The 14547-nt window shown below is 48.8% G+C and overlaps 1 protein-coding gene across 1 annotated transcript; it reads left to right on the forward strand.

The window, feature by feature from the left end:
- The first annotated feature begins 7347 nt into the window (after window positions 1-7347).
- SPN (sialophorin) lies at window positions 7348-12878 on the forward strand. The gene is made up of 2 exons (XM_038539831.1): window positions 7348-7415; window positions 7806-12878. Exon 2 carries the CDS (start codon window positions 7825-7827, stop codon window positions 9448-9450), a length of 1626 nt encoding a protein of 541 aa, XP_038395759.1. The 5' UTR covers window positions 7348-7415; window positions 7806-7824; the 3' UTR covers window positions 9451-12878.
- The last annotated feature ends 1669 nt before the right edge of the window (window positions 12879-14547 follow it).

The following is a 14547-nucleotide window of genomic DNA, read 5'->3' on the forward strand; positions in this document are numbered from 1 at the left end:
CTTTGCTGTGTAGAAGCTTTTTAGGTTGTACTTTTTGATGTAGTCCCAACTTGTTTATTTTTGCTTTTGTTGTCAAGTCCAAAAAATCTTCACCAAGATCCGTGTCAAGGAGTTTACTCTGTTTTTCTTCTAAGACTTTTATGACTTCAGGTCTTACATTCAAATCTTTCACCCGTTTTGAGTTGATTTTTTGGGTATGGTATAAGATCAGGGTTTATTTCCTTTCTTTTAAAGATGTTACTTTAAAACTCTCTCTGTGTCTCTCATGAATAAATAAATAAAGTCTTTAAAAAAAAAAGTAAAGAACTCTCAGGATGCCTGGGTGGCCTGGTTGTTGAGAATCTGCCTTTGGCTCAGGTCTTTTTTTTTTTTTTTTAAGATTTTTAAATTTATTCATTAGAGACATAGAGAGAGAGAGAGAGGCAGAGACACAGGCAAAGGGAGAAGCAGGCTCCATGCAGGGTGCCCGACGTGGGACTTGATCCCAGGTCTCCAAGATCACACCCTGGGCTGGAGACAGCGCTAAACCGCTGAGCCAACAGGGCGGCCCATAGCTCAGATCTTGATCCCAGAGTCCTGGAATCAAGTCCCTCATCAGGCTCCCCATGGGGAGCCTGCTTCTCCCTCTGCTTATGTCTCTGCCTCTCTCCATGTGTCTCTCGTGAATGAATAAATAAAATCTTTAAAAAAATAAAAATAAAAGTAAAGAATTCTCCAAGAAGCCTCCCTTCCTTCATCTCACTGGCTAGAATTGGGTCACTTTTCCCTTTCTAATCATGGGCAAGGGTGAGGGTAGTTCCTTTAGATTAATCAGACTTGGGTAGCCCTGGTGGCCCAGTGGTGTAGCGCCATCTTTGGCCCAGGGTGTGATCCTGGAGACGCAGGATTGAGTCCCGCATTGGGCTCCCTGCATGGAGCCTGCTTCTCCCTCTGCCTGTGTCTCTGCTTCTCTCTCTATGTCTCTCATGAATAAATAAATAAAATCTTAAAAAAAAAAAAGAAAGTTTACCTTTCTTCTTAGGAAGGTCTCTTTATTAGGAAGTGACTTGAGGCTGTGCTCCAGCAAAAATGAGGGGATGCTTGCCTCGCTGAATGGGTAGAGCATGCAACTTTTGATCTGGGGTCGTTGGGCGTGGAGACTACTATAAATTAATTAATTGGTTAATTAATTAAAAATAAGAATGAGGGGATATGCTTGAGAGAGGAGGATGTAGGGTGCAGGAAATGGAGGATCCCACCGGGGAGAGAAATAACCACTGGTTCTAGGATGAAGCTGTGTAACAATAGGGGAGGCGGGGGCAGGTGGTTCTCTGGAAGCAAGGAATTATGAAAAGCAATTAGAAGCTCTAGGAAAAATTAAAAGATGCATAATTCAGGGTAGATAATCATAGTAAAGTATTGGCTGTGCATTGAACAAAATTATATAACCTTTAAAAGGAAAGACAATTGGGATCCCTGGGTGGCGCAGCGGTTTGGCGCCTGCCTTTGGCCCAGGGCGCGATCCTGGAGACCTGGGATTGAATCCCACGTCAGGCTCCTGGTGCATGGAGCCTGCTTCTCCCTCTGCCTGTGTCTCTGCCTCTCTCTCTCTCTTTCTCTCTCTGTGACTATCATAAATAAATAAAAATTAAAAAAAAATAAAAGGAAAGACAATTAATGCTTTTTCATTGTTAGACTCAAATTCTGGACCATCCGGTGAGATGCTGCAAATATTCTACTGGAGTGCTATCCAATAAGGTAACCACTAGCCACATGTGGTTTTTGAGTACTTGAAATGGAGCTCGTTAGTTACAAAGGAGGAACTGAATTTTAAATCTTATTTAATTTTAATTGATCTCAATTAAAATAGCCCCATGTGGCTAGTGATTACCATATTGGATGGTACAGCTCTAGACAATGCAAAGAAGAGAACGCAAATATGATCGATCTACTTAGAGCCTTATAAACGCATACATATCCATAACAGAAATAGGGCAGAAGAGAGCTACAGGAAGGGAAGCCACAGTGATGATGGAGGATTTATTACAGCTCACATGTATGTGGCATTTAGAGGCTCTGGTACTGTTCTCTGTACTCTCCATGTCCTAGCTCATTTAATCCTCAGGACAGGGCTGCTTGGCAGATTCTGCTACTAGTTGAATTCTCAGGCTGTTTAGGGATATGGACCCATGAGAAGAACTGAGACTGGAGTAAGTTAAAAGCACTAAAATTTTTTTTTTCAGGACCATGACTTGAGAAGGAAAGGGGAGAATTGCTGTTCGAGATAAATCCTCTGTACTTATAAAATCATTGATTTGATGAAAATTTAAACAATAATTATGTTCAGTGAATAAATTAGTATATAAACATCTCTCTGGCCAGATGGAAATTCCTCGAAGGACAAATGCTTGTGCCTGCCCTGTTCCTGGACCGGGTAACGGATGGGAAGAAAGGGTCCCAGGCCCCAAAGCAAGCCCAAATCCTGTAGTCCTGGATTCTGACCTGGAAGATCAGAACTGGACCTATCAGTTTTTTTTTTAATTAAAATATTTTATTTATTTATTTTTGAGAGACGCACAGAGAGGCAGAGACATAGGCAGAGAGAGAAGCAGGCCCCATGCTGGGAGCCTGATGTGGGACTCCATCTGGGACTCCAGGATCACGCCCTGGGCCAAAGGCAGGCGCTCAACTGCTGAGCCACTCAGACGGCCCTCAATTCATTTCTTATTACATCAGCTATGGTATATGAGGTTCTTACCAGGGGCCTCCCCGCCCCCCAGCTACTTTAATCCTCCCAAGAACTTTGAAAAATAGTATTATTATCCCTATTTTACAGATGAAGAAACTGAGGCAGAGGGATGAAATGACTGAGCCTAGGAAACACCGAGAGGAGGCGACAGCCGCTCAGGTGCCCCTGTGCCCCCTCCTGGGGCTTCCCTGGCGACCCGGTTTCGGGCCAGGGAGGGGCAGCCTCTCTGGCGCCAACTCCTATCTGCTGCGGTGTCTGGCAGGAAACGGCGCCTCAAAGACCTGCAGAAGGTCGGAGCTGCAAGTCCAAACCCTGGCGAGGAGCGAGGGCCCGGGAGGAGGGCAGCGGTATCTTCACAGAACACCAGTCGCTGGCATCGCTCCGCAGCGCGCAAGCCTCGGGAGGTCGGGGTGGGGGCCGGGCGGGCCTCGCAGTCCCCGCGCTCCCGGCGCCCGCAGCCCCCGCTCCTTCCCTACCCCGGCCCCGCCCCTCGCCCTGCTCTAACCTGCTACAGACCCTCTCTTTCTCTGGGCCAGAGAACTGCACAGGACCCAGCGCCTACTGTGTACGAAGCCCTTTTAGGTGCCGCTGGGACAGCAGCAAACACACACTTGTACTGTCCCGGAGCTTTCGTTCCGGTGGGGCCAGAAAGACAGAAACGAGGTAGAGCGGACGCGGCAACTGAGGAGGTGTGAAGCGCTGCGGCGGCGGGCGGAACGCGGCGCGCGGGCCCCGGGGGAGGGCACAGGCTTAAACAGGGTGGAGCCGCGCTCAGAAGGTAACACGTGAGCCCAAACTTGGGAGAAACGGAGCCATCTTGCTGTCTGCGTGAAGAGCCTTCCAAGTGGGGCCGTGGCAGCAACCGAGGCCTCCGAGGCTCGGGTTCTTCAGAAACCACAATGAAGGGGCAGGTGGCAGCAACAGAGGGAAGGACGGCAGGAGAGGGAGGGAGGGTCAGATGGCTACAGCCTCGTTGGCCATTCTGAGGACTCACGGTGGGTGAGAGCACTCGCTGGTTGTCTGAGCCCTGACAAGTCTCTGAACTGTTTCATTTCTCAGTTTCTTCACCTGTAAGATGAGCGCAACGACATGCATCTTACAGAGTAGCTGTGAAGAGTGAGTGCCCTGTAAATGGGAAGCGCTTGGCACTGAGCCTGGCCTGTTCTGGGGCAGGTTACTTAACCTCTCTGCCCTTGGCCTCCTCACCTGTAAAATGGGCTTGCGGTGAGGAGCAGCCGGAACCATGCACCATCTTTGGTTCTATAGATGGCAGACCACTGCTACCAGAGTTTTCTAAAGACTGCTTTTCTGCGATGGCTTGAGGGCAATGATCACCCCTATAGTTCACATTCTCATCATCTCTCCCCCCAGCCCACGGTCTACATTCTGTGCTGACAGGTCCCTGTTTCTTGAGCGTTGAGGCCAGAGCCTGGACCAGCCTCCTTCTCCTTGCTCTCCCCAGAAATGGGGCCCCACAGAGAGCCCAGGGAGCACACAACTTTGTCAGCAGCAATTTGGTTAGAATGACATTTTCTCAAGAATGCATTTTGCTTCAGTTTTTTTTTAATTTTTATTATTTAAAAAATAAATTTATTTATTTATTTATTTATTTATTTATTTATTTATTTATTTATTCATGAGAGACACATAGAGAGGCAGAGACACAGGCAGAAGGAGAAGCAGGCTCCATGAGGGAAGCCCGATGTGGGACTCTGTCCTGGAATTCCAGGATCACGACCTGAACCAAAGGCAGATGCTCGACGGCTGAGCCACCCAGGAGTCCCTCTTTTTAAATTATTTTTAAAAAGTTTTTTTCCTCTGAGTTATTTGGATTTGTCTTGTCTTTTTTTAAATCCCTTCTCCCACCCTCTCTTGATTTGTCTTGTTTTAATTAATTAATTTTATTTAAGTAAGTTCTACACCCAACATGAGGCTCGAACCCCTGACCCTGAAATCAAAGAGTCCCACGCCCCTCTGACTAAGCCAACCAGGCTCCGCCTACCTTAGTAATTTTAAAAGAGTGGAAAGTTGGGAATCTTTGTGTAGTCTTTTCTTTTTTAAGATTTTATTTATTTATTCATTAGAGACAGAGACACAGGCAAAGAAACAGGCTCCTCGCAGGGAACCTAATGCGGAACTTGATCCCGGGACCCTGGGATCATGCCCTGAGCCAAAGGCAGATGCTCAACCTCTTGAGCCACCCAGGAGTCCCTCTTTGTGTAATCTTACAAATATTTTTGTTGACTCTTTAAAATTAGAAAAAAAAAATTAACCTCCAATTACTTTTCAGCCAATTATTTGTACTTTTCTGTTGCCATAGCAACGTGTTGAAATAACCTAAATGTCTGACAATGGAAGACGTTCTGACAATGTCTGACAATGACATTCTTTTCTTCCTTTATCTCTTTCTTTCTTTTTTTTTGTATTTATTTTTTTATTGGAGTTCGATTTGCCAACATATAGCATACATTTATCTCTTTCTTCTTTCCTTCTTTCTTTTATTTGTTAAGTACAAAACATTGTGTACAATAAGATTTAACATAATGAATTTCATGCATATATGCTTTCATAAACACAGACACAAACTGCAACTTTGTTATGAATGCTTATCTGGTGGCAGAATTTGGAGCTTTTCCTCTTACACTCTCCTGACTGTCAGGAGAGGCGATCCACCGCAATCCATCATGGCTCCGAGCACCGCGACACACTCTTGCTAGCATGACAAGACTGCCAGGTCCTGGGCGCTCTACCTTCCAGCAATTTCTCAGGGCTTTGTTTGCGGTGAATAATTCTGAGGTATAAGGGATGGCTCCCTGAAGAGAAGACTTACTTTCCACCTGTTCAAATAGAGGGAAATGCCCCACGCCCAGTGTTCCTCAGCTGCAGGGCAAGCCCCTCTGTGTCACCCCTGTGGGACTTGAGGGAGAGAGGAACTGGCGCAAACATTATGCTCCTGCTGCTTGCTCTGAGGTGAGTAATGGGTTCCTCTGCCTCTGATCCAGGCATCTCATGTATCTGTGTCAGACTAACTCGTTAGCTTGAGAATGGGGTATAACCCCAGGCCCTGAGAGTAGCCTGTTCAATCATTTCTGACATACGTATACTTTTACAATATAAAAATCAGTTTTGATTTTTTTTAAAAAGGCAAAAAACAAAACCAGACATACACAGAAAGTTGAAGCTTACAAATCAGAAGAGAGTAAATTAATCAATCAATCAATAAATGAAATAAAGGGATCCCTGGATGGCGCAGCGGTTTGGCGCCTGCCTTTGGCCCAGGGCGCGATCCTGGGGACCCGGGATCGAATCCCACATCAGGCTCCCGGTGCATGGAGCCTGCTTCTCCCTCTGCCTATGTCTCTGCCCCCCCCTTTCTCTCTGTGACTATCATAAATAAATAAAAATTAAAAAAAATAAATGAAATAAAAAGAGGGGTGCCCAGGTGGCTCAGTCAGTTGAGTGTCTGACTCTTGATTTTGGCTAAGGTCATGATCCCAGGGTCATGGGATGGAGCCTCGTGTGTGGAGCCCATTTGGGACTGTCTCCCTTGCCCTCTGCCTCTCCCCTGTGTGCTCACTCTCTCTTACATAAATAAGTAAAATCTTTTAAAAAAGAAAAAAGAAAAGAAATGAAAAAATATATAGGCACACACACACACACACACACACACACAAAGGAGGAGGAGGAAAAAAAATAGAGGAAATTCAGAAAACAGCAACCTTCCAGGGGCACCTGGGTGGCTCAGTCGTTTGAACATCTGCCTTTGGCTCAGGTCATGATCTCAGGGTCCTGGGATGGAGCCTTGCGTAGGGTTTCTGCCTCTCCCCACTCATGCTCTCTCTTGTTATCTCTCTCGCAATCTCTGTCTCTCTCTTTCTCTCAAATAAATAAAAAACTCATAAAAACAAAAAGTAACCATCTAAAGAAAAAAATAAAGAAACCTACTGACACCTGTCCAAAGAAACCTGACTAATGCCTCAAATAGATACGTGTACAGACTGTTTTTCATACAGAATCCTATATCTTTATCAATCTTCCACAAAAGTAAAATCGTAACCCATGAATCCTTAGAAACCACCTTGGTCTAATTAAGCTCCCACAGCTAGAGGCCATTGTAGTGACCCCCTCCCCCAGCTTCTTGAGAAGTTACCAAGAGCCCACTAGAAATTGCAAACAGCCTGCAAAAGCCTTTGGTGCCCCCAGCCAGAGTCAGGGCATTGTACTTCCTGGGAACTCTCAGGCAGGAAATGGTGCCCTGGGTTTGGGCCTAACAGCTTGGGAACCACAAATGCAAAGAAAACCACTCTTGCCTCCCATATTCTCCTCTGCACCCCCTTGTTCTTAGGCACTCCACTGCATCACCCCTGCTCTGACCCGTATCCCTACCCCAGCTTCATGCCATCTGGATTCCCAGCTAAGTCCCCATTCTAAACCCCTCCCCCTCCACAACCCCATGTGCCTCAGCTGAGACCCCAGAGCCCCTGGCACCATCTCAGACCCTAGAAAGAGCAAGTGATGGAGCTGTCATCAAACAACAGCTGTGGGAGCAGTGCGGGTGGGGCAGGATGCTGGGGTGGGGTGGGTGGAGCCAGGGTTACTTCCTTTCCCCCTGGGGCCCATCTGCCCAGTCCTCTCCAGCTTCAGGAGGAGTTGGAGCAGCCTGGCCCCAACCTTGTGTCCTCATCAAGTGAGCTACTGGTAAGGGATGTGACCTGGGAGGGCAGGAGCCTTTGTGGACTTGGGAATGGGCTGAACAGACCCTGGTAGATGATGGGAAAAAAAGGGTCAGGAGCCATCAGGGCTGAATAGGGTCAGGGAAAACCAAGAGGAATGGCCATTGCTGGAGTGCAAGCCGCTGAGGCTTGAGGGGGCCCAAGTGGGTCCAAGTTGATGGCAGAGCAGCCAGCATCCATTCCCTTGTTCTTTCCGATAATAGTAGAAGCAAGGGTGGAAAAAGCCGTTAAACCACAAGTTAGGCCTGGCAGTTAGCAGGGAAGTGGGCAGAAAGGGAGGGTCTAGCCAGGTTCTCCCCTTAACTCTTCATGTATTCATATTTCTCCAACTTTTCCACCCTCAGGTCTTCTTCACTCCTGCTCATGGCTGCTGCCATGAAAGTGGCCCTGTTTTTCCTCCTCTTTGGGGTCATCTGGACTCACAAAGTGAGCACAGAGTTTCTAGACACCACAACCACTTTGAAGATCTCCAAAGAAGTTGTGACGTCTGTACCTGGAGAGACCTCTGCTTCTTGGGTCTCAACTTTCTCTGAGGCCCCAAACCTCAACTCAGTTACCCCCTACCCTGCAATAACAGGAGTCCCTGAAGAGGTCAACAGCACTAGGCACCAGATCTCCCCACCTTCCTCAGATCTTTATACAGCCACTGAAGTGTCCTTTTCTGGGACTCCCACTGCTGCCAGCAGTGACCTCCATGAATCTGAGTCAATGGCCTCCTGGGAAGTTTCCAGCAAGGAGTCATCAAACCTGGAAATTAGTGCAAACAGGAACTCTGCTGAACCACTAAGACACTCTCTAGCATTACATGTTATGGCTGATCGAATCATGGCAACTGACACTCTGGAGACCTCTACTGTAGCCAGTGAACCTTTCACCATCATGGCGACTGACTCTCTGGAGACCTCCGCTGTAGCCAGTGGGCCTCTTACCACCATGGCAGCTGACTCTCTGGAGACCTCTGCTGTAGCCAGTGGACCTCTCACCACCGTGGCAACTGGCTCTCTGGAGACCTCTGCTGTAGCCAGTGGACCTCTCACCACCATGGCAACCGGCTCTCTGGAGACCTCTGCTGTAGCCAGTGGGCCTCTCACCATCATGGCAGCTGACTCTCTGGAGACCTCCGCTATAGCCAGTGGGCCTCTTACCACCATGGCAGCTGACTCTCTGGAGACCTCTGCTGTAGCCAGTGGACCTCTCACCACCGTGGCAACTGGCTCTCTGGAGACCTCTGCTGTAGCCAGTGGACCTCTCACCACCATGGCAACTGGCTCTCTGGAGACCTCTGCTGTAGCCAGTGGACCTCTCACCACCATGGCAACTGGCTCTCTGGAGACCTCTGCTATAGCCAGTGGGCCTCCCACCATAATGGCGGCTGACTCTCTGGAGACCTCCACTGTAGCCAGTGGACCCTCCACCATCATGGCGACTAACTCTCTGGAGACCCCCAAGGGGGCCAGTGGCTTCCCCATCTCCACGGTAAAAATATTCACCAATAGAACCAGTGGGGATTCCCAACCTCTAGGTCAGGAGTTAAATCGCACCCAGCTGGTGGCTGTGCTGGTGGCTGTGCTGGTGGTCATTGTCCTCTTGGGCCTACTCCTGCTGTGGCGCCAACGGCAGAAGAGGCGGACGGGGGCCCTGACACTAGGCAGGGGTGGAAAGCGCAACGGGGTTGTAGATGCCTGGGCTGGGCCAGCCCGGGTGTGTGATGAGGAGGCCCTGACGGCAGCAGCAGGAGGGCCTGGGGGTGAGAGGGGCCCCGGGGTGTCTGAGGTGGACGGGTCTGGCCAGCAGCCCATGCTCACCACATTCTTTGAAAAACGCAAGTCACACCGGGACTCAGTGGAGCTGGTGGAGCTGGAAGCCAGGTCAGCCCTGGTCCCAAAGGGGGAGGAGGAGCCACTGATGGACAACAAGGAGGAGGCTGCCGAGGTCCCCGCTTCAGAGGGACCAGAAGCCGGGGAGGTGGAGGCCCCTCAGTGCTTCTGAAGAAAGAGAGCCAAGGTCAGAATCATTCCCAGCTTCTATTACCTGCTGTCCCATCATCACTTGAAGGCTCCTTGTCACCCAGCATGTTTGTCCTGAACCCCACGCAGCTTCTCAACCCAGGGTCTCCCAGCCAGCGCCCACACCCGGTGCCTGGAGGGCCTACACCCACGGAGGCGCTTTCAAACTGAACCAATAACCCTTCCTCCTCCATTCTGACTTCTCCCCGCTGCTGCTCAGTCTCCATAATGTCGAGCTTCCTTGACCTGTAATTTCTCAGAGGACCCCCCCATCCCCTGGGGACCGCAGAGTCTAGGAGTCATAACCCAGAGTGATCCCACCTAGGATCATTCTGGAAACTACTTTTGGTCCATAGACTGGGACAGTCTTCTTGGACAGTCAGCCCACAAACCTCCTCTAACTCTGTGCCAGGCAACATCACCTAACTGTGCCTGGTGACAGCACATGGACTCTTGGCTGGCCCCTGGCTCACGCTGCCACGCTCCCCTCCTCAAGCCTGTGGACTGAGGCTGCCAGAGGCAGCAGTTCCTCCTCCCCAAGGTAGGGGTGAGAAGCGTTTCCGGGCAGGTGTAACTCTCAGAAGCCCCAGCGCCAACGTGGGCCTGGCCACGGGTGCAGTTTGCGTGCTCTGTGGCTCTGCGTGTGAAGTGGTGGCGGTGAGTAGTGAAGTGTGGCAGTGAGGCCAGGGCAGGAGAGGCTGCAGAGCTGCCACCCAGCTGACATCCCATGGGCCCTTGTCTTGGCTCAGGTGGGGTGGGGGTAGTGGATTTGCCCCTGTCTGCGGCCCAGTGAAGAATGCCGGGCTTGATGGAAAGACTTCTGGTGTGACCTGAGTGTAGTTCTTCAGCTCAGGCCTCTGTCTGTCCTGCTCTCAGCCTCCCCGGCTCCAGCCCGATCACTCTCCAGGAATGGGGAGAGGAAGCCCAGAGAGCGGGGGAACTGGCTGTTACCTGTGTAATATGTTTGTATTTCGTCTCCCATGGGGCTCCTTCCCTCCTCCGAGGAGAATCAGTGAGACCGGCAGGCCCCCAGAACTGGGAGCTTCCCCTGTGGCTCCAGGAGAGGAAGGGAGTGGGGGCTGGGGAGGGGTGGGGACAGGACCCCACCCCAGGCCAGAGCCCAGGGGCCACATAAGCCATGCCAAGGCCAGAGGCGCTAGGTACTTCCCCAGGACAAAGAGGAAATTTGCAAAGAGGAAGTTGTTGAGTCATAAGGCACAGCAGCTTTGAGGAGACAGGTTGACCTACACAGAAGAGGTCCTTGGAAGGGTGGGAGCATGACTGCCCCATGGCCCAAAAGGGAGGGAAGGGATCTGGAAGCAGGTGCGGCATCTGTTCTTGCCCTGGGGGGAAGGGAGGGGAGAGAGAGAGAGACAGAGACAGAGACACAGAGAGAGAGAGAGACAGAGAAGGGACAGAAAGTGGCCATGGATCCACGCAGCCATGCAGCCATGCAGCCACCACAGTTTGTGCCGCCTGTGCTTGGTCTGGGGGCAGGCTGAGCTGGACAGAAATACAGCCCTCAGCAGCCAAGCCGGGTACCACCACAGCTGTCCCTGGGTGTCTTTTCCCACTTCTCACAGGGCGCCGTTTAGACAATTCAGAACTGAATTCAAACTCCCTTGCTCTTAGCTGGAGCAGCCAGATTGTGTCCCCAAAGTCCCTCAGACACACTGTAACTGTTGTCACAGGTTTGCCCAACCGAGCACCCCAATTTCAGGTTTAGAAGAATATTGTCTCGAACTCAGAGGCCATCAGCTCTGTCCCTCTCTGTGGACATGTGTGATTCCTTTTCTGAACTACTCCTGGTGTCTGGGTCATGGGTGGATCCTGAAGGAAATGGGGTGGATAGGTAAGGCACCCAATAGGGCTCTTGCAGCCTGGAAAATAACACAGAATGTGAAAAGTGTTCAAATAGAGGCACAGACAAAATTTTACATGTGTACACACTGTTCCTGGGGGAAGGGTAGGAGGCTCCACTGCAGACCTGACTTAGCTCTGGATCCTGTTCAGGGACTTTGTCTGATTCACTGCTATGCTCCAGGTGGCTACTATGCCAGCAAGTGAGGGGTCCTCAGAAAATAGTCATCTGAATGAAAGCATGCATGCTAAATATCATGTTTTCAAAAACTATGCAATGACTTTGAAAAATGTCTACAATATAATGTTACCTGGGAAGGAAAACTGGTTACTAATCTGTAAATACTTACAAATTTATTTTTGCAATGAAAATGCAAAAACATAGGGGCACCCAGGTGGCTCAGTCTATTAGGCCGAACTTTGATTTCAGCTCAGGTTGTGATCTCAGGGTCGTGAGATCATGCCCCGAGTCAGGCTCCATGGTTAGCAAGGAGTCTACTTGAGATTCTCTTTCCCTCTCTCTCTGCCCCTCCCTGAGCACCCCCATCCCTGCTCGTGTACATACTCTTTCATAAATAAATAAATAAATATTTTTTTTAAAAAGAAAAAATATTTGAAGGGTATATCCCCAATGTTTACTGTAGTTATCTGTCAGTAATAAGCTTATGAATGATTTTTGTTTTGTTTATATTTTCTGTGTTTTCCAAGTTTTAAATAATAAAAGCCTATCACTCTTAAAATTAGAAAACACATCAACAAGAGAGTGTCTGCTGAGAGGATGAGATGTCTGGTTCAAGGAGAGAAGGCTGGAAGGGCAGGTTGGAGGTCCTCTGTGAAGGGCAAGGGAATTTGAATTCAGTTCTGAAAGCAATGGGGAGGTCACCAAACCTAAGTATGTTCTAGACTCTTCCAGGGCCTCACGAAACCACACTCCTTCCTGCCCTTGGTTCTTGGGTGCCAAGTTCCCCTGACCCTTCTTCCACAATCCCTTGGAGCTGTTCCTTCTCCCAGACCCTAACACATCTTGCCTGAGTCCTGCCCAGTCTTCTCTTTGGGTTTCTTGACCCAAATAACTTCCACCCTCTGCCCACAATGGTCCCACTGACCCTTCTAAAAGACCACTCTGTCCAGGTTATCCCTGAACCTCTTATGGCACTCAAGATAGAGCCTTAGCATGCAGGATAAGACCCCTTTAAGATCTCGGTCTGCCTGGCCAGTCCTTGGTGCAAACACTGCACTCTAGCCTCATCAAATTCCTTGTAGTAGGGCAACCCAGGTGGCTCAGTGGTTTAGCACCTGCCTTCAGCCCAGGGCGTGATCCTGGAGACCAGGGATTAAGTCCCACGTCAGGCTCCCTGCATGGAGCCTGCTTCTCCCTTTGCTGTGTCTCTGCCTCTCTCTCTCTCTCTCTGTGTCTTTCATGAATAAATAAATAAAATCTAAAAAAAAAAAAAAAGTTCCTTGTAGCTCCCTGAATATGCCATGTGATTTTCTTGGTGTGTGTGTGGGGGAAGGGGGGGTATAGTTTAAAATGTTAAAAGTAAGGGAGGTGGGCGGGCGGATGGGGTGACTGGGTGATGGGCACTGAGGGGGGCACTTGATGCTATATGTTGGCAAATTGAACTCCAATAAAAAATAAATAAATAAAATAATTTTTAAAAATAAAAAATAAGATGTTAAAGGTATTTATTTTGTCCAGACAGTAAAAAGTGCACATTAAAATTGTGGCTACATGGGGATCCCTGGGTGGCTCAGCGGTTTAGCGCCTGCCTTTGGCCCAGGACGTGATCCTGGAGTCCCAGGATCGAGTCCCACATTGGGCTCCCGGCATGGAGCCTGCTTCTCCCTCCTCCTGTGTCTCTGCCTCTCTCTCTCTCTCTCTCTCTCTCTCTCTCTCTGTCTATCATAAATAAATAAATAAATAAATAAATAAATAAATAAATCTTAAAAATAAAAAAATAAAATAAAATAAAATAAAATAGTGGCTACAAAGAAAGCTTTGTCATACAAAATGAAAATTCCAGATGGTAAAAGAATTTAGATAGAGAAAATTTTAAATCTCAAAATACAATTCATTTTTACACACAGGGAAAGGGCCTCCATGCATGATTCTAAGGACATATCTATTTCTGAAAATGGATACTTACACCTAAATGTCCCTTACATCCCTATTTCTGACTCTGGACCCTGATGAGTTTGGCAGGCAGAGTCCATGAAGGGTGGGTTGTAGGCAGAGGGGATGCCTGCTAGTTCCAAGTCCTCCAAGTCCTTGGGCTGAGGGAATGGGAAACAGACTCCGCCTCTGAACCCAAAGCTCAGCAAACATGCCAGGAGGTGGGTTAAGCTGAGACTGTTAACAAGACAAGAGAGGAGTATAATCAGAAGTTTCTAAGATTCCCAAAGTAATAGCAAGAGCAGACCCCAGACAAAAGTGGAGAGAAAACTTTGAAACTCTAAGAGGGTATTGGTTGAGGATCCTACATGGTGGGTGGCTGTCTGTTCTGGGGGAGTTCAGGTTAGAGCCATTAGACAAAGGAAACCCAGAGTACTTTGAAGACAATCTATTTGCTCCAGACAATGAGCTGCAAGTAGGCACCTGTGTGCCTCAGTTTCCTTGGGTACCTGCCTGCTGAGCTTGTGGTATCCAGACAGCCCAGCTGGACTGTGGGCCAGATCCATCCCAGGAGGTTGGTCATGAAGAGAGCCACATACCCTCTCTTGCATTTGTATGCACTCTGCCTGAAACCAGCCCACCCCCATCTTGTCCTAGACACACACATTTTGACTTCTTGCCAAGCTCCTCAACTGTCAAGATTCAGCTCAAATGTCGCTGCCTTTGTGAAGCTGACCTTGCTGCTTCCACCCTAACAGAAACAGCATTTCTTCCTCAGGGCCTCATGCAACAGCACAACAACTGGACTGTCGTTATGTGGAGGTATCCCTCACTCATTAGAGCCCCTCCAAATCCACAGCTCATCTTTGTGGTTTCAGAGTCCAGGGCCTGGCACATGGTAGCCACCTAATGTGTTTACTGAATGGAGGGATAAAGGAATTAATGAATGAACAAATGATGATTTTAAGTAAACTTGTAGCAAGTTTGAATGTGTCTTTTTTAAAAGATTTTATTCAATTACTTGGGGAGGGGTGAATGCAAGCACACACAAACAGAGGTGGGAGTGTGGGGAGAGGGAGAAGGGAGAGAATCCCAAGCAAGCTCCAT

This window comes from Canis lupus, chromosome 6 (assembly GCF_011100685.1).
Source record: "Canis lupus familiaris isolate Mischka breed German Shepherd chromosome 6, alternate assembly UU_Cfam_GSD_1.0, whole genome shotgun sequence".
Classification (NCBI taxonomy): domain Eukaryota; kingdom Metazoa; phylum Chordata; class Mammalia; order Carnivora; family Canidae; genus Canis; species Canis lupus.

What these genes read in the sequence shown, in the direction of transcription:
- SPN (XM_038539831.1), top strand. Translation starts at nt 7,825, where the DNA reads ATGGCTGCTGCCATGAAAGTGGCCCTGTTTTTCCTCCTCTTTGGGGTC.